Below are 25631 nucleotides of genomic sequence, written 5' to 3'. Positions count from 1 at the left end.
TACAGTTGGGCGGCACGGTGGCACAATGGTTAGCACTGCTGTCTCACAGTGCCAGAGACCTGGGTTCGATTCCCCGCTTGGGTATGTGTGGAGTTTGCACATTCTCCCCATGTCTACATGTGTTTACTCCGGGTGCCCTGATTTCCTCCCACAGTCCAAAGATATGCGGGTTAGGTCGATTGGCCATGCTAAGTTGCCCATGAGTGTCGGGGGACTAGCTAGGGTGCATTGAGACGTGGGGATAGGGCCTAGGTGGGATTGTAGTCAGTGCAGACTCAATGGGCTAAATAACTTCTTTCTGCACTGTGAATTGGCCATGGTAAATTGCCCCTAGTGTGTGGATTAGGTGGATTAGCTATGGTGGATGTGCTTCAGAGGGTCGGTGCAGACTAGATAGGCCAAATGGCCTCTTTGTGCACTGTGGTGATCCTATGACTTCAATGAATTGTTAATAAATATAAACCAGGTCTTGTCAGCACCAAAAGGTGGAGCCTGCTCATCCTTCGACTTTCCATTAGCAATGCAATAGGACATCTGCTGGTATCTTTGGTGCAATTTTCATTCTGAAAATAAATTTTCCAAAGTTATTACAAATTCAAAATTTAGTGTGGCTTAAAAAAAAGAAACCACACAACACAGTCAATTTTAACATGATAAGATTTGAAGTCTAAGAATAATTGAACAAGCTGAAATTGAACTAGCAAGGGTAAATGTACAAGCTTTCAATAACTCATAATCTTTGAGCGTTCGGTTTTGAGCAAAACTGACTAGTTCAGAAACAATTTCAGAGCATCCTGCAGCCAATAATAAATAAATTGCAAGATTTCAGTTACGTATTAAAAATATGAAAGTTAATGATGGATTAACAGTCGTTCTTGTGAATTACTAGAATGGATGCCAGTATAAAGCAGATATGATTGAAATGTGAATATTTCATTAGGTCACGCTTTTACTACACAATCATTGGCTGACTTGTTTAGCTCTTTTCATTCATGTAATATTAATTGTACTATTCTTCCAATGGAATGATTCAGATTTTGTACTGTTCAATGGTGACTATTTCATCCCTCCACCCCTTGCTTTTAGGTGATGAATATATCAAGAGTCTGGTTGCAAATCCTGAACTTGTTGATCGGCTAGCTTGTAATTCAGACGCATCTGTAAGTACCCTTCTCGAGATTGCTGTATGGGTCAAGATGTGGAGAAACTGAGAGGTTTTTATGTTTCATTTTGTCTTGTGTTATTTTACAAGGAAAATTGTAGTGATGGTGTCAGTTTTTGGATTGAGTAATTTTCTGTATTTGTCAAGATCTCACGCACAAATCTTAGTTGATATGCAGTCTGAGTGCATGACCATAATATACCCTTTATTTTGAATTGATGCACCATTGGCTGATTGAAATGTAAAGATAAATCTACAATTAATTGGCACAGTAGCTGTTATCTTGTGTATATAATCCTAATAATATAGAAAACAATATTTAAAAAAAAAACACAAAGATCGACAAGTCAGTGATTTGAGATTTTGGTTTGGAACCTTCACAGAAGAATGCAAATTGCTCTTGCTAATAAAGTAGGAATTTTATCATATTCAATTGGCCTAATATCAATTTTTTTGTATTTTTAGAAAACGTCCTTGGGCATGGTAGGCTGACAAAACATTTGCCCAGCTACATGTTATAAAGCAGAGATTGAATTCCACCCCCCGCCCCCATCGCAAACTAACAACCAAAGAGGAGTACCTTGCCTCATAATCTGTTTAAAAAGTATGTGAAATGGTGTGACCTGCTGTTTAGCAACTCCTAGTAGTTAAATACAAAATAAATCCTTGTCACTCATTCCAAAATCAACACGTAACAATTTATTTATCTAGCTAACAGTGAACAAATTTACTGAACTATTAACTAACCAAATAAGTCCCTTCTAACTATTAACTATTCCCAAATAACACAAGATTCTAATAGTGTGCTGTTCAAATAAATACAATTCCCAATCTTACAAAAAAATGAACTTAGTCACTCCCTAAATTACAACCAGGTTTTGTGTTTTCTGGAATATTCTGGGTCATCTTTGTTGATTCTTCTCTCTGGAACTTCTTTCTTCTTCGTTATCATTGCTATCTAGAAGGTGCTTTCAGCTGAGAGCTGTGGCAGCTGGCAGTTTCTCTCTTCTTTTTTGTCTCACTGCTCTCTCGTTTTATACCTGTGATGACTTTTCAGTATTTCCCACAATAGGATTAGACCTAGATTGTCAAGACCATCATATTTAAATTTAATAGGTTCTTGGTATCTAAGTACCTAATTCAAATTGATTGGCTAAATTGAAAAGCCTGTTGTCTTGTTTAAAAATTGCTGCTTGGCCTTTCAATACTGATGTTTCAGTTTGGAGCTCCTTATGTACTTGCATTTTGTTTTAACGCTCTAAGCACAAGAAAGCAGCATCTTTTAAAGAGACCATGCAATGCTTTCTCCTAGCATTTTACAAACACCGATCTACAATTACTGTACCCAGCTTTGTAGCAATACCCTGAGAAGCTGTTGTTGGGTCTTTTCCTTGACCTACTGCAGTCTTTTTCGTTATTATGCTCTCACAGTGATGTTGCAGTAGAACATTTCAAGAAATTGTCCTAGTGAAGATCTATGTCTGAGGGATGTTAATCAACGATGCTGTTAGAAGAAGTTACTATATGTGAAGTTATCATAACAGTTTTTCATAGGTAAGATTGTGGTCAGTGCAAACCCGATGGGCTGAATGGCCTCTTTCTGCATTGTACAATTCTATGATTCCAGGTGCATTGTGTTGCACCATAATAAAGAATGTGAACTCAGATTTTCTTCAATTGCAATAGAAAATTAATAGAAATATCATCTAACATGCAATACTGTATTCAGCTATATGAATCTTAAGTTGTTTTGCTGAAATATGATTAACTGAGTATGCATAATGTAACCAAAAATAAAATTTTGTTCCACCGTAGAATGAAATAGAGTGTGGTAGACTAATCTTCACAGAACATCTACCTTTGTCCAGAATACACCAAGGCATAAAATCTAATCATTACTTCCAAGGGACCTTCCGATCCAACAGGGACAACTATCTGGAAGCTACAGTCTGGATCCATGGAGAAGAAGGAGAAAACAAAGAGGTAATTCTGTTTCTTTGATTCCCTACATGGTATTGCCATGCTTTTTAAAAAAAATGGAGTCGAAATCTGGCTATTGGGAAAAGCAGGTGTTTGGAATTATTTGGTGATTTCCAGGTTTCAAACTTGGAATCAAGTTCAAACTAAGCACCGGAAATCTATTGCCTCTGGCGGTAAGGGTCTTGCATCAAATGAGTTTGCATAATGTTAATACATTTTATTACCAATGGTATCTGCCTTGATTTCAAGACAAGTGAGGTTCAAATCAGGGCAATACAGATGCACTGTGGAGATAAATGACTCAAGTGGAAAAAGACAAAGCCTTTTGTATTAGGAGTTGCAAAGAATTTGACTCTGAATTCTGTCTGTTTTGTGAATTTGTCATATATAGTATCTTATTGAACTTATTTTTTAAAAAAATAGGCTAGACAGCAGTTGTACGTTCCACATAGTGGACGGGATTTTACGGCCTAGCTCGACTCGAGACCGAACAATCCAGCCTGAGGTCAACAGAACTTCTTGTTGTCTGCCCCTCGTTCGCTTGGATTCTTCTGCGGGGCGGTAGAACTCCGTCTATCTCAGAGTCACTCCTCATAGTTGGCAGTCATTTCAAGCCTGCCAATTTCTTAAATATAGGATTATTTTGTAGTACAGGAATTCCATCCCTTAGCTTATTCTCTTATTGCTACATAATCTCCACATATGCCTTGAATGTAATTGGAGTACATTTTTGATTTGAACTTGTGGACTTTCATCGGTTTTGTTGTGGAGAGGAGCATTTGAACTCTATTAAAAGTGGGAGAGATATTGATAGCCGGTCTTAGTGAGTCAATGTTACGAAATGCTCAATTCGTTAGACCTCGCTATAGACATCTCCACCGGTTTTATAATTAGATAAAGTTACTTAGTTATATGGAACTCGAGGTATTTCTGAAAGGAAGCTTTTAACTTATCAGGTCAGAGAAAAGAATGTCAAAATTCAAAGGGCACAACAATTTATACCTAAGAAAAGGGTGCTGATTGGTTGACAAGTTGATATTGATTGGCCGGGGTGTTGCATTGAAAACTATTGTTCCCCATGTGTTTTGTTTTACTTCAAAAAAGGTGCAATGGCTGGACAATGTTTCCTTGAGGGCAGAGGTCAGATCCCTATGCAGTAATGTATGTAGCTTCTAGCAAGTGTCAGTGAGCCACATTGCAAGTTTGATTGATAATAAATTGGTTTTTGTATGATTCTTAACACAGCCAACATTGTCAGCAAGTGCTGTCCAAACAAGAAGTCATACTTAATGTCAGACATTATGTTCTGAGTTAGCAACCATTAACTGGTTGATTATGGTCAGTGATATGTCTGTTGTTAAACTGTCAGTTTTTGGAAAGCATGGTCTATGTACCTGGCTACACACTGGCACTGAATTCATATGCCACGTTACTCAGGCAGAATGTCTTTTTGGTTTGATGGCTTTTTAAAATTCAACAGAAGCGTTGGGAGCAATAGTTTCCATGATGTATTCTCCATGACAATGCCTTGACCAATCAGACTTGACTTACCAATAAATCAACGCCTTTTTTCAAGCAACATAAGTGGCTGCTCCCTTTTTAAATTTGACATTCTTGCATCTATCCTGTTGAGGGCAAGACAAAAAGGTTCTAAGAAATAGGAGCAGGAGTAGGCCATCCAGCCCTTCGAGCCTGCCCCGCCATTCAATAAGATCATGGCTGATCTGAAGTGGCTCAGTTCCACTTTCCCACTTTCTCCTCATAACCCTTAATTCCCTTGCCTACCAAAAACCTATCTACCCGTGTCTTAAATATATCTTGAGGCTGTGCCCTCTAGTCCTGCTGTCCTTTCTGAGCGGGAAGAATCTCTCTACCTCTACCCTATCCATCGCCTTCATTATCTTATACGTCTCTATAAGATCCCCCCTCATCCTTCTAAACTCCAACGAGTACAGACCTAGTCTATTCAGCCTCTCTTCATAGTCCAACCCCCTCATCTCTGGTATCAGCCTAGTGAACCTCCTCTGCACTCCCTCCAAGGCCAAAATATCCTTGCGCAAGTGCGGTGACCAAAACTGCACACAGTACTCCAGCTGCGGCCTCACCAGTGTCTTGTATAGTTGCAGCAAGACCTCCCTGCTTTTATATTCTATCCCCCTCGCTATAAAGGCCAGCATCCCATTCGCCTTTTTGATCACCTGCAGACTGGGTTTTTGCGACTCATGCACAAGGACCCCCAGGTCCCTCTGCATCGTAGCATGCTGCAGCTTTTCGCCCTTTAAATAGTAATCCCTCCTACTATTATTCCTGCCAAAGTGGATAACCTCACACTTGTTAACATTGTACTCCATCTGCCAGGTCCTCGCCCACTCGCTCAGCCTATCTAGATCCCTCTGCAGACTTTCTACACCCTCCGCACAATTTGCTTTTCCACTTATCTTCGTGTCATCAGCAAATTTCGACACCCTACACTCAGCCCCCTCCTCCAGATCATCTATATAAACGGTAAATAGCTGAGGCCCCAGCACCGATCCCTGGGGCACTCCACTAGTCACCAACCGCCAATCAGAATAGCACCCATTGATACCAACTCTCTGCCTCCTATTAGACAACCAATCCTCTATCCACACTAACACCTTACCCCCAACTCCATGCCCCCTAACCTTCTGAAGCAACCTTTTGTGCGACACCTTATCAAATGCCTTTTGAAAATCGAGAAACACCACATCCACCGGTTCCCCTCTGTCTACCGCACTGGTCACGTCCTCATAGAATTCCAATAAATTTGTCAAACAGGACTTCCCCTTAATGAATGCATGCTGCGTCTGCTCTATCAAACAATTCTTCTCAAGGTGCCTTGCTATTTCTTCTAGAGCATGTCTCTTTTTTTCAGCCGCAAATAATATTTGAAGATTCTCCTAATACTATTGGTATGCCCTCTAAGCTTTCCACTGCTTCAATGAAGAAAGTAACTTGTTAATGCGCTGTAACCTTTCCAATCTGGAAACGGTTGTTTGGAAACACCAACAGCAGGATTTTTCTGACTGCCCTTGCCTCAAGACTGGAAAATTTCATCCCAGGTCAACAGAACTTTCCATGGTCAGCCCTTTGCCCGCTACGATTCCTGTGGCAGGCGGAACAGAAAAATTCCTCCCTGGTTGTCTGGAAATATTTTGAACCGGCACAAAGAACTCAAACTTGTATTTTAGTAAAATATTGTAGAAGCAGAAACATAAATGATGTTGTATTAGGATAAGTAAAACAACTTTCATAACTGCTTTATGATGTTTTATCCCATTTTATATTTTAGGTAAATGTTCATACCCACAATGTTTTCCAATTCACATACTTTTCGTTAGGTATTCTAATGTCATTCTGTAATCCAGCAAATTCCAAAATCCAGAAAGATCTTGATCGCAAACATTCTGTACTAGAGAGGTCACAGGGTATCAATAATCTATGTTTCCTTTCTAAATTATGCAGAATTTTTGTCCTGTATAAATTAATTGGGAATCACAAAATGTGGTTTTCGGAATCTTGGTAATACAAATGAAGTTTGAATTTATTTTTGTGATTTGACAGGTCCTTGTACAAGGGCTGAAGAATCTCAACCGTGCTGTACATGAAGATATAGTGGCAGTAGAATTGCTCCCCAAAGCGAAGTGGATGGCACCGTCAGCTGTTGTACTTCAGGATGAAGGACAGGTTGAGGCCGATGAAGAGGATGAAAAAGAAGACGTTGTAAGAGATCTAATACTGTGCATGCACAATGTTTTCATAAATACTCATTAATAAAACCATGCAATAATGAAAATAAATTATTTTCACTAAACTCTCCATTCCAGTATTTGAAAGTTAAAAATAATAGATTACTGTAACAATGATTAAAAGGATAAAAAGTGTGGAAGCATGTGACTGCAGAGTCTGTTTTGATTGTACTTACTGTTACCTACAAACCAATTGGCATCTGATTTCTATTCAGCCAGATCAGATTTAACGATTCATAACCCACTTCTTGCTACATAACTTCTGCATGTTATTTTATCAAGAGCACTACATAGATAGCAAGTGACATGTTTTGTATACTTAAAATTAAGGATAAGTTCATCTGCATTAACAATGGTTATGCGAAAAACATTATAATTGAGAAATTTGATTGAACTTTTATCAAGTTGTTCAGATCAAGAATGCACTTATAAAAGTTGATGACGTGCTTTTTAAAATTTTCTCTAAGCTGAAGAACGTTACAGCCAAAAAGTTTTCAAAGCCAACTGGAAAAGTAGTTGGGATAATCAAAAGAAACTGGAGACCATACTGTGGCATGATTTCAAAGTCACAAATCAAAGAGGTGAGCATATAACAGGAAAGAGATATTGCTTTCCTTTAAATAATGTAGTAAGTGATTCTTAAATGAAGATTTTTATTTATACTACTGGTATTTGTGTTTTTATCTGCATTTCAAGTCAACGAGACACTTGTTCACACCAGCAGACCGCAGGATTCCTAGGATTCGAATACAAACACGGCAGTCCTCTGCACTTGAGAACCAAAGAATAATTGTTGTAATCGATGGTTGGCCCAGAAATTCTCGCTATCCCAATGTAAGTATATCAATTAAACTTGCTTGTTAAATTTGCCTGGGAAAGATCATGAGCAACAGTATTGAAACAACATAACACTTGAAAAAGAAGCTCGAATAGTTTGTAACAATATCTGAGTTTGAAGATTAAAATAAATTACTCAAGGGTATCTGTCATTTTAAGTAAAGTATATACTGGTGTTTATTTTCAGTTTTTTATTTCTTGCTCACAAAAGCTATTAAAGACAACTAACAGTTATTGGTACCTGACGGCTTCCTCAGCAAAGAATCAACAGCTACATTGTAATCAGTGCAAGTTTATTAGAACAATTTCTAAATATACATAATTAATTAACTTTTGCCCCCAAACCTTGGAAAAGCTGTTTAATTGTAGATAGATAGCCTGGAGAATGCTGTTTTGTAATTCATTCTCAAAAAGCAATTTAATTTGAGTTGATTTGGGTAAAGCAGTGGAAAAAATATGAATATGCAACTAGGTTTAAAAAAGCAATGTGTAGATAGTTTCAGTTGGTTTAGGAGAGAAATCCTATGGACCGGTTTATGTAGTCAGTGACGAAGTAAATGGCAAGTGCTGTTGCTATGCATTCAGCTACCTCACAAAGTTGTTCACATACCTTTGGATGGAGGTTCACTGTCATTGGATATCAGATCCAGTGTTACGTCCTCTACAGGGAGTCTGTGATGTCTTGAGCCAATCAGATTGAAGAATCCTCACTAAGACAGTTTAATTTAGGAATTTGATTTAAGTCATCTTAAAGTGAAATAAAGACAGGGAAAAAGATAGGATAAGAGATACAAAGCAAAAACACGAAAAAAAAATCCCCAACACTAATTAAATTCTGAAGCAATGGGACTCCACATTGGTAAAATCATATTTTGTGCTAGGTAGATCATATGACAGTAATTTTGACAGACTGAGAAAAATTTATATACTCCTGAGTATACCAGCCGTAATATTTTTGTGGGTGCTTATTGGAAAGCATCCTCATTTCACAACCTTGTATGGATTTTAATATTGAACCGATGGGGGAGATACTGTTATAATGCAGTCTGTGGAAGAGCAGGGTAACGTGGACAGCAGTTTTGAGATTCCTGCATTTAATTGTACAGGTGTGTACTTTGAACGGCACTGCCTAACTTACTCTGTAATAACGATGCACTCTATTAGCCTCATCTTTATTCTCAATGCAAATTGAAAATTCACTTGCAAGACAAGTGAAGACAAAAAGGAAGCTAATTGGCCTTTTTGTGATTTTAAAGTACATTTAAGTAATTGTCTTCACTTTGGATGACTCATCTTATTTTAGCATTGGCAACTATTTCAAGATTGCCTTTTCTTTGCTCCAAAACCATTTTGGTATTTCCAGTTTGAAAATGTAGAATGGCAGGAGCTATATATGAAAGTAAAAACTAGCTTGTGGAAAGAAAGGGGAAAATAGGCAACAAAATAAGCACAAATTGGATGTATTACATTTGAATTTTTCAGGGTCACTTTGTCAGAAGCCTTGGAAATGTTGGGGATAAAGAAACGGAAACTGAAGTTCTCCTGCTGGAGCACGACGTCCCTCACCAGCCTTTCTCGCAGGCTGTTCTTAGTTTTCTACCTAAGATGCCATGGGTAATCACAAAAGAGGTATAGTAAATATCAAATTATTCAATCAGTTTCCAGTGAATATTGAGGTACAGGGTACCACAGCTTTCATATTACTGCACTTTTCTACTTCTTGGAAAACTTAAAAGCAGAAAATCAGACATTAACCCCACTAGGTAAAATTTCAGATAAAGAAGTAATAGCATCTTTGGCAGAACCTCTGAAGTCTAATGACTTTTCAGAATTGATGTTATAGATAAAGTCTCATGAATTTGTTGAAATTTAACGGTGAACTTTGCATTTTGTGTTTGCCAATTTAAAAAGAATCATTGACAAATAGCAAGATTTAAAATGGATGTTTTTTTCTGAGCAGGCATAACTCACATGATCAATTAATAAAATAACTGTTCCATTTTATTGCAGGACTTGAAAAAGAGGATGGACCTAAGACACCTCTCTATCTGCAGTGTGGACCCTCCTGGATGTACAGATATTGATGATGCTCTGCATTGTCGAGAGTTAGAAAATGGAAATCTGGAGGTAAGGTCTGATATAAAGTATACATTTGGATCTGGATACAAACAGAAATTTAGGTTGCATCTGAGAAAGAGATTGTAGTAACAGTTTTTTTAAGTTATATTTAGTTTTGCTGAAGTTTTATGCCACAAACTTGCCAGCAGGTTTGCTTAGTGTCTACCCACTTCTTATTCAAAATGATACCTCTTTGGACAGTTCTCGCCCTGTGAGCATCAGACTTGGCAAAAGTTAATAACATTCACATTTCTTGCAGTTGATTGGCTGATACAAAAGTTTAAATTTAGTAATGTGCAATTTTCTTATCAAGTTGAAAATAAGCCAAACAAACTATTAAAAACTTTTATTGAAAACAATTGTCAACCATTTTATTTCCCTAAGTAAGGACTCAGAATGAAGTTCTTAATGTAATACGATGCCTAAAAAAGAGTTAGATATCCCACAACACCTCTACCCAAAGCCCAAGCCAGTGCCATCGCTCTCAATGAAAAGCACCACTGAAACCCTGCTATACTTCATAATGTTCCTGCATTCAAGTACCTTAAGTATATGTTCAAATTAGGCCCAGAATTGGTACAATACTGATGAGGCATCTGCCAACGTGACATTTGGAAGGTCTGAGCTTTTTTATGAGGTTCAGACAAATTTTGGGCATCGAACAATTCCTCCATTACAGCTTGTCAGTTTAATGTTGCCGAAAATTAGGATCAAAGAGCAAGAAGGGTCTGCAATGAGGCCTAAATATTTATACAGGAGGAAGAAAGTGGACGGTTTTGTGAAATTCAATCCCTGCAAAACAATTTAAAAATACCATGGTTGCCAAGTAATAAAAATATTTAATCAAAATGCATTGGTTTTTCTGAAACATGTGCATCATCAAACATTTGTTGTTGAGCAGTGAAATGCATTTTACAGGGGGTAGATGGCCCAACGTGACCTGCATGCCCCTATCTTTGTCAGAACTGGCAAATGAAGTAGCTTATTCTTGAATTGCCAATGTTAAATTGGAACCATTTATTAAATTAGGAAGCTTAAACAGTCAACAGATTAGGACGTGATTTAATTTGTTTCTACTTCTGATAACAGAACAACGTTAAAATCGTAAGATGTGGCAAAATAATTTACTGAGAAATGTTGGGAAGACAGCTGGACTTCTGAGAATTAATAGGTTTCTTAATGCTCCAAATAATTTTGTACTCTTCCACTGCTAGTTAATATTATTCCATAGCCTGAATTTTTCGCATGTGCAAAGCATGTCCAGAAGCAAGTGCAAAACAAGTTTCCATGGGCGGTTGGCCCCGGAGCGCGATTTGACATTGGCTGACCAATTAACAGACAGCTAGCATGGAATGTGTGCTGTGAAAGGCTGAGCATTGCTGGGGAGAGTGGAAAGAGGTCAGACAGCGGGAAAAGAGAGGGTACGGACAGTGTGCTCCCTCAGGGCGAGCTCAGAGCTATGGTGAGCTGTCTCAAGGAGCATCTGACCTGTGAAAAATAAATATTGATAGAAAATCTATGCCCCAAATGACTAGATGGCACAATCATTCATAGACCTTAGTCCCCGACACACTTGTTCATTTTATTTGTGCCCTGACGGTCCATCCCACCCTGGATTGAGGTTGCAGCTTAAATATATAGACTGTCATGCCAATCAGTTTGCTCATTAATTGTAAAGGCAGACCAGCAACGTAAAAATCTGGTTAGTTATTTTTAATTAATTTAAATTGGATTCTTAATTGTTGACTGGCACGCTTCCAACACTCGTGCCTGCCCGCTGACTGAAACACTGTGCGAGTGCATGATGTAGTTGGGAAGTGTCCCCAACACGCATGGTTTTAGGAATTTCTGGGTCAGGCACATGCCGAAACCTTGTATGTAAAATTCTGGCCCATGTTTATGATGTGTTTGTATGGTAAACTAAAGCATAACATGTTCTAATTCTCGTAATGTTCAGAGTTTGAATGTTTCTAGCTCTGCAGTCCAATGTGTGATTACAAATGATAATTTTGTTGAACTCCTTAATTTGAATGAAATTTTGCTTGTTGTCTGTGCACTTTAGGAATAATATTATTTGAATGCTCCAAACAGGTTGGAGTACATATAGCTGATGTAAGCCATTTTATCCGACCTGGTAATGCTCTGGATGAGGAGTCAGCAAATCGAGGAACCACAGTATATCTTTGTGACAAGGTACAATTCTAATTTTAATAAAATAATTTTATAATGTTTAATTGGACTTGTTTGGTCCATAACCATACATGCTAAATATGACAATGCAGGCATATATTTTGGCCAAGAAACTAGTAGCTCTGGGGAATGTATTGTTTAATTTCGGTACTTGCACAGTAAAAGACAATGTCATAAGAGCAATAATACTGGTATTTTTGATTTTTAATAGAGAATTGACATGGTTCCAGAACTACTCAGCTCTAACCTTTGCTCCTTACGATCCAATGTGGAGAGGTAACTTAATTTTCTGTGGACATTTCTTAACCTTAACTATAGTAATAGTTACTATAGTAAAGGTACTGATTGAATGGCAACTACATTGTCCTTTCTTCCTCCTTTCATCCCACCCCTCTGCTCATAGTAAGTAAAATAGATAATATTAAACATGTACTACAAAGTAGGAAGACGTTGTCACCTCCTTCAAACCTAAAACTAAAGATACCAACACATTCAATTTACAGTAATTTGATAAGTCAGTTCCATTTTTTAACTTGGAAGATTTTGACAGTCACTTAACTCATGTTCAATTATTTTATAGGTTTGCATTTTCTTGCATTTGGGAAATGACACGCAATGCTGAAATCCTGCATACCATGTTTACAAAAAGTATTATCAATTCTAAGGTAAAGTAATATTTTTATGCCTTGAACCCGGGAATTTTGTTCATTCACACCACATTCCTTGATGTAGCTGCTTAATATTTTGATTGAATATCTGGAAACTGGAAACAGAAAACAGGGCACATGAAGAGAATGTTGAGGGCTAACTGCAAAGCTTTAGTTACAATATAATATAACAAACAATTCCATTTGTCCAATAGCTCATATTCCATTTCCTTTGGAATAAATTTGTATGAACACAAATAATTTTGAACCTGACCTATTTTAACCTTTGTGTTCCTTTTTTTAACATGTGAAAAAAAAATCCGTTATATAAATTTGATCATTACAAACTTCGTATGACACATCAGCTTAGATATATGTCTAATACTACTGCACACATCATTCATTGTTTTTTATTAAAATCTTTTATACTTCTTGCCAGTACCTTAGCTGAATATCTTGATTTATGAGACACCATGTAATATATACAATTCAAAAATGTCAGGTAATCAATTGGCAGTTATTGCTGGATAATTTTGCAACTGTAATATCACAACCAAGGTATATCCTTCATTCTGTGTGTTGCTTATTTAATATTGACATAATTGTTCTGGCAATCATCAGATTCAGAGAAAAGCCCCTTCCCAACCAGAAGTAAACTAAATAACCGTATGTTTTCTATAATGTGTATTTTAAAATGTACGAACTTAATTTTGTAGTGTAGAACTGCTAATAAAAGCTGAAAGCTTAGATTGCAGCCTTTTAACCATACCTTGGTATATATTGTTGTGCTCAATATGTACAGTATTCCATTGTATTGTTCTATGACACGTCTGTGCTTTGTTGTTTTATGTATTTAGACACAATAGCCTGTTATTTATTTGCTGTGTGTGTTAGCTAGAAAACAGGTTGTGAACATTGAGCGTGGTAAAGGAATGCTGTCATGTGTGTTTTTGAATACAAATGTTATCATGGCAGAGTCTAATATTTTTGAAACATCAACCTATTTGATTAAAAAAAAGTAACAAAACTATCAACACAGCCCTAATGTGATTTGAAATTTAACATCTGATTATCTCAGCCCCTACATATTAAGGCAAAGTATAGTTTGTCCAAGCAGACTAAGTTAAGAAATAATTGTTTTTCATTGCGAGTAGTTAATTGACTGTTAAGTTAGCTAGTTATAACATTACAATATCATTCTGAATCCTAAGGACATATTCAACAGGTTACAGGAAGTAATTATGTACAAATTTGACAGTTATATTTCTATCTGTTTCTTCTGGGCTTGCACATTTGTGTAATAGGCATCACTTACATATGCTGAAGCACAGATGAGAATCGATGATGAAAGCATGAATGATGATGTTACATTAGGACTTCGCCGACTAAATAAGCTGGCAAAGATTCTGAAAAAGAAAAGGATTGACAATGGGTGAGATTTTGAAGCTTTTTTTTCAAATGTAAACAAACATTTTTTTTCCTAAAATGGAATCTATGACCCAGGATTGTTTCTATTATGGACTTTCACTTCTGAGTCATAGGTTCAATTCCCACTCCAGGATTGAGAACGAAATAAAAATGTTACTCCAGTTCAGTACATTATGTTAGGCATAAAACTGAATCAAACTAATCAACTAAAATTAGTTAGAAACAGACGATCAGCTTTTTTTTAGAAACATGTACATAATTTTCTAGTCATGTTAAGCAAAAGGTATTTAAATTCAAGCTTGGTCTTTCACTAGAGTACACTTGAAATCTAAATTTGTGTTCAAAATTCAGACATATTGGTATAGATTTCCCTTGCAAGTGGAGGTAGCAGCACATGCGGCAGTTTGTTTTATAATCCAGGTGAGAGGCCCAGTGTATTGAGGCCAGGCCTCTCTATGGGTAGAAAGCTAGTTTGCCTATAGCACAGAAAATTATTGGGCCATTTGAGAAAGGATATTGAGCATTAAGGAGGCTAGCTAGATAATTTACTCAGTGCTGGATACTATGTTCTCTCTTGAACCTTGAGCCTTGATTTGCTCTGAGAATCTGAATGTTGTTGAGCTGAAAGCTGTTCTTGTTTTCAGTGCTCTCACGCTGTCTTCTCCTGAAGTGCGGTTCCACATAGACAGCGAAACCCATGATCCTATCGACCTGCAAACCAAAGAATTAAAGTAAGTGCTGCAGAATTTGAATATTAGATAGCTTTGAACATTTTGTAAAATTATTTTACTTCTTTATGGTAATGGGTTAAACCTAATCAAACTCTAAAGATACAGATAAAAATAGAATTCTGTTTTAGATTTTATTTATTTTTAGCTAGTTAATTTTGAGATATGGTGCATTTAGAGCAATTTATTCCATGATTACAGTACATGATTTTTAAAGATGTGCTAAAATTGATTTTCAAACATAATGTGAACAGAATTTGTTTTTGTCCTTGTACTTCTGTATGACAGACACTAAAACATTAATTATATCTAATGTTTTTCTGATATAAAATGAAAAGAGCATTCAAGACTTAAACTGTTTCCTCCATCACAACATGTTTATTCTTAATATTTCATTTATTATTTGAATGAGAATGTGTTTTAGGTTGAAGTATCCCTTCAGGACTTGAGCTCAAAAATCTAGGCTGACAGTCCCCGCACAGTGCATTAGATTTGCTGCATTGTCGGAGATGCTGCCTTTCAAAGAAAACATTAAACTGAGGCCCATCATCGATGTCAGGTGGACGAGAAAGAATCCATGACATTATTTTGAAGGCTATCAGAAAAATTACCTGGAGTATCCCAGCCAATATTTATCCATCAATCAACGTCCTATTCAACATCTGGCCTTTATCACCTTACTGTTTGTGAAAGCTTTCTGCATGCAAATTGGTCGAAATGTTTCTTGCATTATAACAGCAACTACTTCATTCGCTGTAAAATGCTTTGTGATATTTTGAAGCCACCAAAGGTGTTATATAATTGCAAATTATTTTAAAATGAGTTTTTTGCAGCTTTGAGCCACTGTTAGTTGAATGATTTAATTTGTTTTAAAAAACGTAGTCTCGTTAATTCTTCAGAGCTTGTACCACTATCATTTTGGTATAATACAGAATACTGCAGTGCAAGTCTTTTGTATATCAGTGATATCTTAATACAGACCTGTTGGTTATACATCAATTCTTTGGTTCCCTCCTTTATTGCTAGTTATTTCTTTGTTTCCATGTGGCAACTAATGGCCAATAGTTAGTGAGGGTGCAAAATCTGAAGCATTTGAAATAGCTGTACCAGTCATGGCTCTGGAGTTTACCATATTCCCAGTGTTTCCTATTGCTTACTAATGATGTCATTTGTGTTTGCAGATGTTCCACTGTAAACTGGTTGAATACACTATTTTATACAATGCAGTGTTCTGTCATTCACGGTTTGAACACCACTATCAACTTAGAAATATGAAAAAAGATAATTTTATTGAGAATGTTGCTTTTTATTCCCTTCCTAACCTGAAATGCTAAAGTTACTTGGAACAATTCTGCAGCTATTCTGGGTTAGATTAGGCTATCTTAGCATTCAGACTAGAGCACGAACCTTGGATCTTTGAAGACTAGTCGTTCAATTATTCACAGGTATTGAGTCTTTAGTCTGAAATTATAAAGGCTTATAGTGGATTTTATATTTGGAAATTTTCCTTGTATCTTTTTAAAAGTCGTGGGATTGTATTCACTTGCTGGCAGTAACTGGATTTAAATAACGATTAATATCTCCCTGTTTTATCTTCCAGTCTTCCCATGGGATAACCTATAGTAGTCTGTCTGAACAATATCCCATCCATTGGCTGGAATTTTCCAGCTGTTCACAGTGGTGTGATCTTCCAGTCCTGCCAATGGCGCACCCATTGCCACAAGTTTCATGGCAGCAAGTGGTGCTTTAAACGGGAAACCCTGTTGATAGCTGTGGGACCTGAAAAGCCTGCCGCTGGCCAATGGTAGGCCACCTCCACCACTGTGAAACAGTTGTGGGGACAATCCTGCCCACTGTTTCTAGTTAAGATGTTTGGAACATCTCTTTTAATTTTCTTCTGAAAGCTCTCTTGCAAGTTTATGCACGTTTCCATCATTTGATTGCAAAACTCTTTGTGTTGTGAGAAAATGAGAGGAGAGCCAAACCCTTTAACCAAAACATTGAAGTTCAGAATGTGACACCTGTTTTGAGGAGAAGTCTTTTCTTTGCTCGTGGGATTTGGCCATCACGAACAAGGCTAGAATTTACTGCCAATCCTTAATTACCCTTGAGAAGTTGATGGTGAGCTCGCCTTAAACCCCTGCTGTCCCTGTAATGTTAAGCAGGGAGTTCTGGGATTTTGATTCTGCAGCGAAGGAGGAATGGGTTATAGTTTGAAGTTAGGATGGTGTTTGAGGGGATCTTGCTCTGGTTGTGTTCCCTTGTCCTTCTCTAAGCAAAAGAGGGTGTGGGTTTGGAAGGTGCTGCCAAAGAACCTTGGTAAATTGCTGCAGTGTACCTTATAACTGGTACACAATGCACCCATGGTGAGTTGGTGGTGGAGGGAGTGTCAATCAAATGGGCTGCTTTGTCCTGGATGGTGCCGAGCTTGTGTGTTGTTGGAGCTGCAGTCATCTAATTTGTATTGCTTACTAGCTAACTACCCAGTATGAAAGGTTCTACAGCTGACATTTAATCCTTGTTAAAGCATTTGTAACATTTCTCTGTCATCATTTACAGAGAAACAAATTCTATGGTAGAAGAATTCATGTTGCTGGCTAATATCTCGGTTGCTCAGAAAATTTATGAGGAGTTTTCCGAGTGTGCATTACTCAGAAAGCACCCAGCACCTCCACCGTCAAACTATGACATCCTTGTCAAAGCAGCAAAATCCCAGGTGAATAAATAAGCCACACTTTACGGCAGTGTGCTGATTGCAATGTTCTCTTAATTGTATGAGTCAAATAACGTGGTGCTGTGGGATGTTGATTTATTGAAGTTAATCTAAGTAAATAATGTTTAAAAAAAGTTACTTCAGTTGTACAAAGTCTGCATTTTTAATGAAATAGAACATAATTTAACCTGTAAAGAAATCCCATATGATTACTGAATAAATCTCAGATCGTTATTGACATTGTTTTGAGTGTGGTTAGCCTTTAGTAAGTGTTGTGAAGAGATGGGGCGGGGAACTTTAAAGTGTGTTCATTTTATGGATTCTATTGTTTTTAGTAGAGAAGTAGCATAAAACAAAATTTAAATATTTAGAGATTATTTTAAAAATGAATTGTTGTAATTTTTGCAGTTTCTTATAAAATAGTTCACAAATCTGTTGATCAAACTGAGCAGATGACTCAACCATGAGTCCCAGCTATCAAAACCTGTAACACATTTTTTCACGCGATAGTTCGAACAAAGTCTGCTTAGTGAAATCCAACAGAAGATACAGCTAGGACCAAAATGTCAAATGGACACAGAATTAACATGTCTCAGGGTATAAGATTTTTTTCAAAGCTAAACTGAAGTTCAACAAAATACCAAGGGTGCTTGATTTGTTTTCTGTTCCTCAGAATTTAGAGATCCGAACTGATTCAGCCAAAGCCTTGGCAGAGTCTCTGGACAAAGCTGAAGTTCCTGGCTCCCCATATTTGAATACGCTGTTGCGAATCCTGACAACACGTTGTATGATGCAGGCTGTCTACTTTTGCTCAGGAATGGACACTGATTTTTATCACTTTGGTCTGGCTTCACCTATCTATACTCATTTCACATCACCAATCAGAAGGTGGGAATCTTCTGTTAAGTGTTTTTAAGTCTTTAGCACATGAGTAAAATGAATGTCCACTTGGCATCCCACCTGGATGAAGGGTCGTCTCATCGCTGATGCTTGGGTGTTTAATGTAACCTCAATTAATTAACCATTTGCTGTGTGACAAATTCTCATGTGGTCTTGAAAAGGAGTTCCATACACAAGTCTCTGATAGAGACGCTGGCTGGAATTTTTCCGTCCCCCTGCAGAGGGCCAGCATGTCATTGAAATTTTCGATCATTCACATCAGCGGTGTGGAACTGGGAAATTCCAGCCAGTTTTTTTTTCTCTCAAATTGACTGATTATTTATCGACGCAACATCAAGGGCCGAAGGGCCTGTACTGCACTGTAATGTTCTATGTTCTATTTAATTATGTTGACCACATGGAAGTTTCACATTTTAAAAAGTAAAGGTGGGATTTTCTGGCCTTCCCACGGTGTTTTTCTCACAATGGGCTGCAGTGTGCTGCTGGCCAGCGGTAGGATCTGCTGGTCCCCCTGCTGTCAAATTTCCCATTGATTCTACCCTAGGGCACGGGAAACCCATGGCAAGAGTGTTGTTGGCAGTTGTTGGTGGGACCAGAAGGTCCCGCTGGAGTGAACAGCCAGTGAATTCCGGTCTAAACTATCTTCACAGCCAGAATAACTGTAAGAAAAGGGATAACCAGCCATGGATAATGAAGGAAATAAAGGAGAGTATTAAATGAAAAACCAATGTGTACAGAGTGGCCAAAAATAGTGGGGAATTAGAAGATTGGGAAAGTTTTAAAAAGCAACAAAAAATGACTAAGAAAGTGATAAAGAAAGGAAAAATAGATTATGAAACTAAACTAGCTCAAAATATAAAAAATGATAGTAAAAGTTAAGGAAGAGAGTGGCTAGAGTGAATGTTGGACCCTTGGAGGACAAGTGGGGGGATTTAATAGTGGGAAACGAGGAAATGGCTGAGACTTTCAATATGTTTTTTATGTTGGTTTTCACGGTGAAGGCCACATATAGCTTACTGAATATTAACGATTGAGGGTTGGTAGGAGGTGAGGTCCTTAATACAATTACTGTTACTAAAGAGGTAGTGCTTGGTAGACCAATGGGACTGAAGGTAGACAAGTCCCCAGGCCCGGATGGAATGCGTCCCAGGGTACTGAAAGAAATGGCAGAAGTAATAGCAGATGCGTTAGTAGTTATTTATCAAAATTCGCTGGACTCTGGGGAAGTGTCAGCTGATTGGAAAACAGCTACTGTTATCCCGCTATTTAAAAAAGGAAGTAGACAAAAGGCGGGTAACTACAGGCTGGTTAGCTTAACGTCCGTATTTGGGAAAATGCTGGAATCCATCATTAAAGAAGAAATAGCAGGACACCTGGAAAGGACTGGTTCTATCAAGCAGACGCAGCATGGATTCATGAAGGGAAAGTCGTGTTTGACAAATTTATTGGATTTTTATGAAGATGTGACTAGTGCAGTTGACAGAGGGGAACCAGTGGATGTGGTGTTTTTAGATTTCCAGAAGACGTTCGATAAGGTGCCTCACAAAAGGTTGCTGCAGAAGATTAGGGTACACAGAGTTGGGGGTAAAGTGTTAGCATGGCTTGAGGATTGGCTATCTAACAGGAAGCAGAGAGTTGGAATAAATGGGTACTTTTCTGGTTGGCAGTTGGTGACTAGTGGAATGCCGCAGGGATCGATGCTGGGGCCTCAACTGTTTACCATATACATGGATGATCTGGAGGAAGGGACTGAGTTTAGGGTAACAAAGTTTGCTGATGACTCGAAGATGAGTGGAAAAGCGAATTGTGTGGAGGACGCGGAAAGTCTGCAGAGAGATTTGGATAGGCCAACTGAGTGGGCGAGGATCTGGCAGATGGAGTATAACGTTGGCAAATGTAAGGTTATCCACTTTGGAAGAAATAATAGTAAAATGGAATATTATTTAAATGGTGAAAAATTACAACATGCTACTGTGCAGAGGGATCTGGGGGTCCTTGTGCATGAATCATAAAAACTCAGTCTGCAGGTGCAGCAGGTAATCAAGAAAGCAAATGGAATGTTGGCCTTTATCGCGAGGGGGATAGAATATAAAAGCAGGGAGGTCTTGCTGCAACTGTACAAGGCACTGGTGAGGCCACAACTAGAGTCCTGTGTGCAATTTTGGTCCCCTTATTTGCGAAAGGATATATTGGCCTAGGATGGAGTACAGAGAAGGTTCACCAGGTTGACACCAGAGATGAAGGGGTTGGCTTATGAGGAGAATTGAGTAGATTGGGCCTGTACTTGTTAGAGTTGAGAAGGCTGAGGGATGATCTGAGAGACATGTAAGATAATGAAGGGACTAAATAGGGTAGAAGTAGAGAGATTCTTTCCACTTAGAAAGGAAACCAGAACTAGAGGACACAGCCTCAAAATAAGGGGGGGGGGGTCAATTTAAAACAGAGTTGAGGAGGAACTTCTTCTCTCAGAGGGTAGTGAATCTCTGGAATTCTCTGCCAGTTGAAGTGGTGGAGGTTGCCTCGTTGAATATGTTTAAGTCACGGGTAGATAGATTTCTGATCAATAAGGGAATTAAGCGTTATGGGGAGCAGGCGGGTAAGTGGAACTGATCCACTTCAGATCAGCCATTATCTTATTGAATGGCAGGACAGGCTCGAGGGGCTAGACAGCCTACTCCTGCTCCTATTTCTTATGTTCTTAACAGTTGGATGCATTTAATTTCCTACTATGGTCAAAAATAATTTCAATATTATTACGTGATCTGATCAAATATTCAGTATATTTTGACAGAGCATTTGTGTTGACTTCATCATTTTGTTTTTTACCTATATAGTAATAAATATTACTTTGATCATTTACTCACTTGTGATGTCTGGGTCTTGCCTTTTTGTAGATATTCTGATGTAATAGTACATCGTTTGTTGGCTGTGGCGATCAATGCTGACACTACCTACCCAGATATCATGGACAAGCACAAACAACAGGCTCTATGTAATAATCTCAACTATCGTCACAAAATGGCACAATATTCCCAGAGAGCTTCTGTGGCATACCATACTCAGGTAAACAGCAAAATATTTATTTGTGAATATTTCAGTTAAACTTTTATGAGGAATGGAGTATTAACTTAAAGAAATAGCTGTTTTTAGCTTCAGATGTTCAATCCAATGATTGTAAGTTTGCTGATGATTGATTATTAGTAAGGAAGATATTTTGCAACCAGGTTAACTAAAGTTTGTGTTATACTTTTTTCTTCTTGTTTTCTCTCCTTCCAATCCATCCCAAATCATCACAAAAACTGTAATTTAACTACACAATGAAGCTTTTGGCTGTTGTAGTCTAAATTAGTGATATGTGGAACATGTCCATCAAAGAGCTTATGTTGGCATGTTACAGCTGTACAGCCGCAGTAAAAAGCCCTTCAATCTTTTGAAGCGACAATTTGATTTTGAGTGCAAGTGATTTTTATTGAACGTACAGTTAATAGACCAAATCAGCTTGTTTGTTCACACTTCCTTTGTGTGTTTGTCATTCGATTCTAAATTCTTTCTATCCAATGCTTTGCAGTTATTCTTTAAAAACAGAGGATTTGTTGATGAAGTCGGTTATATTTTATTTGTGAAAAAGAATGCCATTGTGGTGCTTATTCCGAAGTTTGGTTTGGAGGGCACTGTCTTGTTTGAAGAGAAAGGCAAACAACCTCCAAAATTGCACTACAGTGAAGAGGTAGAGAACTTTCTTTGTTTCTTTTACAACTGATATACATGGCATCTTACAAATAGTAAGTTGAATTGTGCATATAGGTTTAGAATATACAGCCAATATCTTTATTACTCTTTCAGATCCCATCTTTAACTGTAGAAAACACAATCTTCAACATGTTTGACAAGGTAACTGTGACAATCACTTTGGATGCATCAAATATCCAGCACCAGAAGATTAGAATGTCATTAGTTGAGCCAGTGGTAAGAGTTCAGTTATATTTATTAAACTTTCATCATTGGAGTCTAGTTGTTTAATATGTAAACTATTAGACACACGTTTGTTTTGAATGTTTATATTAGTGTTCGTCGTTTTTATATCTATATCTATTATCAACAATTTAGCTTTCCTACCACTCCCTGACTGGAATGCTGTATCTTTCTGTGGCACGGTGGTTAGCACTGCTGCCTCACAGCGTCAGGGACTCGGGTTCAATTCTGGTCTCAGGTCACTGTCTGCGTGGAGTTTGCACGCTTTCCCTATGTCTGCGTGGGGGGTGCTCTTGTTTCCTCCCACATGTCAGAGATGTGCAGGGTAGGTTGATTTGCCATGCTAAGTTGCCATTTAATGTTATCGGGACTAGCAGAGTAAATAGATGGGGTTAGGGGGATAGGGCCTGAGTGAGATTGTGGTCAGTAAAGACTTGATGGGCCGAATGACCTCCTTCTGCACTTTAGGGATTCTATCTTTAATTTGTAGTGGACCAAACATGGAAGCATGTGAAAAGACATAGAGCACGTATTCTGACGCCATTGTGCGCTTGCACAGGGTATATTGTTGGCAGATATTCAAGAGTTGCAAGTGTGCCTGCCATCAATCAAACAGACAACTTAGCCTATTAAGGGGCCAAATGCGCATAATTTTATGCAGCTCACCTACTTTTATGGGTGGTTCAATGACCCAGGCAGCCTTTACGTTTCAATTTCAACCTCAATCCAGGGCAGGATGAACTGTCTGTGCTGAAATAAATGTGGGTGGCATGATGGCACCGTGGTTAGTACTGCTGCCTCAGCCCCAGGGACCCAAGTTTGATTCCCAGCTTGGGTCACAGTCTGTGCGGAGTCTGCACATTCTCCCTGTGTCAGCATAGTTTCCTCCCACAGTCCGAAAGACATGCTGGTTAGGTGCATTGGCCATCCTACGTTCTCCCTCAGTGAACCCGAACAGGCACCGGAGTGTGGCAACCAGGGGATTTTCACAATAACTTTATTGCAGTGTTAATGTAAGCCTACTTGTGACACTAATTGATAAACTTTTAAAACGTTAAAAAATTAAAAATGTGACTGGGGACTGAGCTTTGTGTTTGAATGTGCTGCCTAGAAACTTCCTGCATTGCTTTTCCAGCAGCTCCACAATGGCTATCCTCCTGAGGTAGCACGTTAGAAACACCCAGTCTGCACCCTTGTTTTTCTCAGTGTCCACTTTTTCTGGCATCACTGTACCTTTCCCAGCACACATTTCATGTTGGCTCCCCATTAACTGGCTAGCCAGTGTGAAATCACACATGGTGGGGGGGCCAACCTCAGATGTTTTGCATCCACATCGAGGCCTGATGAGTGCATGTGACTGACAGAAAATTCAGGCCTAGGTTTTATATTCCTCCCTCATTTTCTGTAAAGTGGAAGGAAGCCATGCTCATTCATCACGGTCTATCCCTGGAGGATAAAAACATGAGGACAATTAGGTCACTTTCTGTTGATTCTCTACCTGATTGGCAGCATGGTGGCACAGTAGTTAGCGCTGCTGCCTCACAGCGCCAGAGACCTGGGTTATGATTCCCGACTTGTGTGGGTTTCCTCTTGGTGCTCGAGTTTCCTCCAACAGTCCAAGAGACGTGCTGGTTAGGTGCATTGGCCAAGCTAAATTCTCCCTCAGTGTTGCCAAACAGCTGACTAGGGGATTTTCACAGTAACTTCATTGCAATGTTAATGTAAACCTTAACCTTAATCGTGACTAGTAAATAAACTTGTCAAAACTTTACTTCAAAACCTTGTTAAAAGATTGAGATCCAAAGAGTAACTTTCCTTGCTTTATAACTGAAATTTTTACAGCCCTGGTCCTTTGTTTGCTTGATTTATTAGTAAGTTGTGTTGTGGTGGTGAACTGAGTTTTCTTGAAGATTTGAAAAGCATTAAATTGAATGTTGTATTTTACTATGTTCCACTTAGTACGCTTGCTAGTCAGAATACACAAATCACATTCTCTATAAACCAAACCATTGTGTTGTTTATGCCTTCAGGTTTATCAGCTTATTGGTAGTTTACTATTGCCTGCTCATTCAACACTAAATGACTTCCATATATTTGCTTACAACAGATGGCCTTTTCAGAGATGTTTAAAACTTCGTCTTTCACCAATTAGAAATTTTGCTTCAAAGTGAACGATGCATTTCGCGCTCAGATATTGGAATTTGGTTTTCCTTTGTTTCCACCTATAGCTTCTATCCTCTCTGCCCATCCTTCTTTTGAAAGGTCTCAATATATAAGTTTTGTAAATTTGTTCTATATGTTTGTTTCTTCCAACAGATTTCTGGAGTCAGTGTTCCAAGAAGTTCATCACTGAAAAATTCCATTATTGAAGAACCTCAGATGAAAAAAACTAAGCTAAGCTAGAAAAGTCCCACTCTGTTTGACTATTACTTTGGTTAGTACTTGTTCTAACTGACTTAGTGTGAAATGTCTGTTTTAAGCAGAGATAATTATATGTGTATAATATGGAAAATCATTTGTATGATTTACACATTTTTATAAGAGAAATGCCATCTTTTTTGAATAAAATGCTGACTTTTTTATGCATCACTTTGTATTTTTAAAACTAATTCAAGAGTATATTCTAAAAAACAAAAATACTGGAAATACTCATCAGACTATGACAGCATCTGCAGAGAGAAGTAAGAGTTAACGTTTTGGGTCTGTGACCTTTCATCAGAACGGGAATAATTAGAAATAGGTTTTGAGCAATGGGAATGGGTGGATGAGACAACAGAATGATCGGTGATAAGGTGAAAGTCTGGAGAATAACAGAAGAGTTGATCTTCCAAGATTGTATAGAATGGGGGCTTGGATTATCTGTCTGTAGATTGGTCTTTATACTGCAGCAAGGATAGCAGTACATTGACTGTTATCATACCTAGAAGTGCAGGTACATAGTTCCTTCAAAGTGACATCACAGGTGGACAGGGTGGTGAAAGAAAGTGTTTGGCACTTTTATTGGTCAGAGTATTGAGTATAGGAGTTGGGGCGATATGTTACAACTATACTCAACATTGTTAAGGCCACATTTGGAGTACTGTTTACAATTCAGGTCACCCTGCTATAGGAAGGATGTTATTAAACTGGAAAGGGTGCAAAAAAAAGATTTAGAATCATAGAATCCTGACAGTGCAGAAAGAGGCCATT

General features: G+C 38.1%; 1 protein-coding gene across 1 annotated transcript in view; it reads left to right on the top strand.

Moving 5' to 3' along the window:
• The window catches only part of dis3 (DIS3 exosome endoribonuclease and 3'-5' exoribonuclease), a 33503-nt gene extending 8483 nt beyond the window's left edge, over positions 1-25020 (top strand). The window contains exons 4-21 of the mRNA XM_080198100.1: positions 1087-1160; positions 2978-3145; positions 6725-6883; positions 7377-7490; positions 7606-7743; positions 9229-9375; positions 9757-9873; positions 11956-12057; positions 12266-12330; positions 12635-12719; positions 14006-14133; positions 14774-14860; positions 17417-17573; positions 18244-18458; positions 21365-21533; positions 22039-22197; positions 22314-22436; positions 24759-25020. Coding sequence (XP_080054226.1) covers positions 1087-1160; positions 2978-3145; positions 6725-6883; positions 7377-7490; positions 7606-7743; positions 9229-9375; positions 9757-9873; positions 11956-12057; positions 12266-12330; positions 12635-12719; positions 14006-14133; positions 14774-14860; positions 17417-17573; positions 18244-18458; positions 21365-21533; positions 22039-22197; positions 22314-22436; positions 24759-24845 — 2294 coding nt within the window. The 3' untranslated portion in view covers positions 24846-25020. The remainder of the gene's footprint in view (positions 1-1086; positions 1161-2977; positions 3146-6724; positions 6884-7376; positions 7491-7605; positions 7744-9228; positions 9376-9756; positions 9874-11955; positions 12058-12265; positions 12331-12634; positions 12720-14005; positions 14134-14773; positions 14861-17416; positions 17574-18243; positions 18459-21364; positions 21534-22038; positions 22198-22313; positions 22437-24758) is intronic.
• The last annotated feature ends 611 nt before the right edge of the window (positions 25021-25631 follow it).

This window comes from Carcharhinus amblyrhynchos, chromosome 10, assembly GCF_965287045.1.
Source record: "Carcharhinus amblyrhynchos chromosome 10, sCarAmb.v2.hapA, whole genome shotgun sequence".
Taxonomy (NCBI): Eukaryota; Metazoa; Chordata; class Chondrichthyes; order Carcharhiniformes; family Carcharhinidae; genus Carcharhinus; species Carcharhinus amblyrhynchos.
The sequence above is the reverse complement of the archived record's forward strand: the minus strand, read 5'-3'. Positions and strand labels throughout refer to the sequence as shown.